This window comes from Cornus florida, unplaced genomic scaffold (assembly GCF_030987335.1).
Source record: "Cornus florida cultivar Cherokee Brave unplaced genomic scaffold, ASM3098733v1 CherokeeBrave_3.0.0_Hap2_Chr01, whole genome shotgun sequence".
NCBI classification, from domain to species: domain Eukaryota; kingdom Viridiplantae; phylum Streptophyta; class Magnoliopsida; order Cornales; family Cornaceae; genus Cornus; species Cornus florida.
In genome coordinates, this window is record NW_026775571.1 from 15,908,947 (window position 1) to 15,912,047 (window position 3,101).

The window sequence follows — 3,101 nt, forward strand, 5'->3', positions numbered from 1 at the left end:
GCTTTCAAGAATGTTTCAAATAAACAGACAAAGGAATCCGCTGTGTCATCATACATTAAGGTTGCTCCAAACACAGTGGTCTCCTGGTGATGATTTATACCCAAGAAAAGTGCAAATGGTCTGTTGCCGTGTACCACTTTGTACGTTGTGTTGAAACTGATAACATCTCCAAAATGGCCATAATCAATGATTATTTTATAATCTGACTAGAATATGTTCACAATCATTTGCTCAGTATCCAGTTGCAACGAATAGAAGAGGGAATGATCTTCACAAGCACGCGTCTCAAAATAATCCACAAGCCATGCCGAATCTCCATAAAGAAGCTCATTTTGTCTTTGCATCCTTAGATAATTTTCCACTTTCAAGTACCCAACTAATTCTTTGCCACCAGATTGCCTTCCCATCAACTCATATGCATTACAAGCCGGAACTCCTGAATCCGAAGCCAACTCAATATCAATGGCATGGACTAAGGAAATTCGTCGCTGGGACGGCATCATGGGGCTGCATTCAACAATTATGAATGGATGGTTGTGACTTTCTACAAATTTAGAAACTACGTACTTTGCTTTTACCTTGTCATATCTAAGAACCATTTGTGCACTGCAATTGGTTTGTGTTTCAGCCCGGAGAGTCTTTCTAAATACATCTCGTTTGTCAGTCCCATTCACACCTTCCTTGCTACAAACTAACGCCCATGATGTAATTCTTCCATTAACTTTATTACCATACTGCTTCCGGATGCTAAAACCAATTTGACCACTATATGCATTGTAAAAATCATATGCCTCTTCCTTACTATCAAACTCCATTTTATACATTGGTTTCCATTTAATCACTTCCGGTTCTACAACAGGAACGTTTCGTCCGTTTGTTATGTCTTAAATATTATTTACTTTACCTTCCATCTAAATGGCTCAAATACAAAACATTTTCTCACATATGCACAAAATATTGAATTAACAAAAAAAATTTTTACTTCTACATCTACATCCCAAGTATGTTCCATCTCAACGGTTTAAATACAAAAACTTTTCACATGTATAACCAATCAAATAAAAAACCTTTTCACATTTATGACCAATTAAATTTAACATATATCTCATTCATTTCTTTGCATGTATCAATCAAGTATATCCCAGACCAACGAGGATACAAATCCTCTATGCCACAACAATACATATATGTTCAACCAACTAATGCTAATTTCACATATATTTTATGAAAATGTTGGGATTAATATTACACAAAATTTGGGATTTACGTTAGCAAACAGTTGGGATTCATCTTACGAAATAGTTGGGACTTACCTTAGGGAAAGTTTGGGATGCACCTTTTGAAAAAGTTAGGATGTATATTACGAAAACTTTGGGATGCACATTAGGAAAATATTGGGATACACTTTACAAATACTTTGAGATTTATATTATGAAAATGTTAGGATATACCTTAGGAAAATGTTGTGACTCACTTTATAAAAATATTAGAATGTAGATGAGGAAGAATTTGGGATACTTATTAGGAGAAAGTTGGGATACAACTTAGGAAAACGTTGTGATGCAAGCCCAGCGACCAAATATTTTCTTAACATTGCAACACTCTGAAACACTTTTTTCCGGTCATTCATGTTCCCTACAAATCCTCTCATTTTTTATCTTCATAAACAAACAATAAAACCCCTAATAACTGCACAATAAAAAAATGATCAATTCAAATTTACCAATAATTTTCTATTTCTGGGTTCTTACAAAAAAATGTGCCTATATATTCTTACTAATTATATTTGTTTCTGCCATTTAGTTCTTATGGAAATAAGACGATTTCCTTCAAAATCAAATCTCAAAATTATGAATCGTACCTGCTTAGGGTTGGAAATAAGGCGATCTCCTGCTTCGATTTGGAAATACACTCCTGCTTAGCTTTGGAAATACACTGCTGCTTCATTTCGGAAGGAAATCAGAATTTGCAATTTTATTGGGATTGACAGCAGCGCTGCTTCTATTTCCAAACAATTTGTAGCATCCAAATTTTGGGTTGATTCACATAACAATCCCTACTTTCGACTTTTATTTGGAAAGAAATAAATTTCTAAAATGGCTTCATTCATATTTTGGGGGAGAAGAAGGCTACTAGCGGGATTTTATTTCTATTTCAAATGGATTGCTGAAATGAGGGAGGGAAGAGGAAGAAGAAATAAGGGAGGGAACAAAAGGGTGTATAGGTGAACAGTATACACACACACACACACACACACATATTATACACACAAAAATTCTGTACTAGGAAAATATATTTTCTAATCAAACATGGTAAACACTGTTCATTGACCCAAAATGAAGCAAATGGACCACTGTGCAACTAGAGGTGATCCTGGTCCGGTTAACACTACCAACTACGGTTGCACAAAAATTCAGTAAAATTAAAATTTCAAATCGGATCGACAGTCTGGTTTAATAACGGTTCTAAATTTGTAGAATCGTAAAAATATAGTGTGGTCATAAGTCTGAATTGAACCAAATTGAACCATTAAGTTTTATCTATATATATATATATATATATATATATATATATATTAAATTATACATATAATATAATATAATCGATAATGCCTGAACGTTGTTAGTTTATTGAATTGTGGTACTTATTGTTGAATTACTAGTTCTAAACGTATTAGGCTATCAATAGTAATTCCATAAGTGACAGAAAAGAAAGAATTATAAGTACCAAATATATTAACAAATTTGAATGTATTAACTTTATAGGGTGAATAGCAAAAAAAATCCCTCGACTTTCACCCGTTTGCAAAACCCCCTTATGAATATTTTTAGCTATTAACTCCTCTTAACTATCATGAGGGGGCATTTTAACTAACATCCGTTTAAGTGATCGTGTGAGGAAAATTTTTGGACAAAATTACCCTTCCATTTGAGTGATTGTGTGAGAATTTTTTTTGACAAAATTACCCTTCAAATCAAAACAATACATTATTACTAACATACCCACCACTTACTCTTTTTTATTATTATTTTTTCTAGCACTCAAACGGATAGTTAAAAACTTTAATTAAAGACTCAAATGACAATAATCTTCCAAAATGA

The 3,101-nt window shown here is 33.2% G+C and overlaps 1 protein-coding gene across 1 annotated transcript; it reads right to left on the minus strand.

Annotated features, from left to right (window-relative positions):
• Positions 1-206: 206 nt before the first annotated feature.
• Positions 207-815, minus strand: LOC132269595 (protein FAR1-RELATED SEQUENCE 5-like). The gene has a single exon (XM_059770841.1). It carries the CDS (start codon positions 813-815, stop codon positions 207-209), a length of 609 nt encoding a protein of 202 aa, XP_059626824.1.
• Positions 816-3,101: the final 2,286 nt, after the last annotated feature.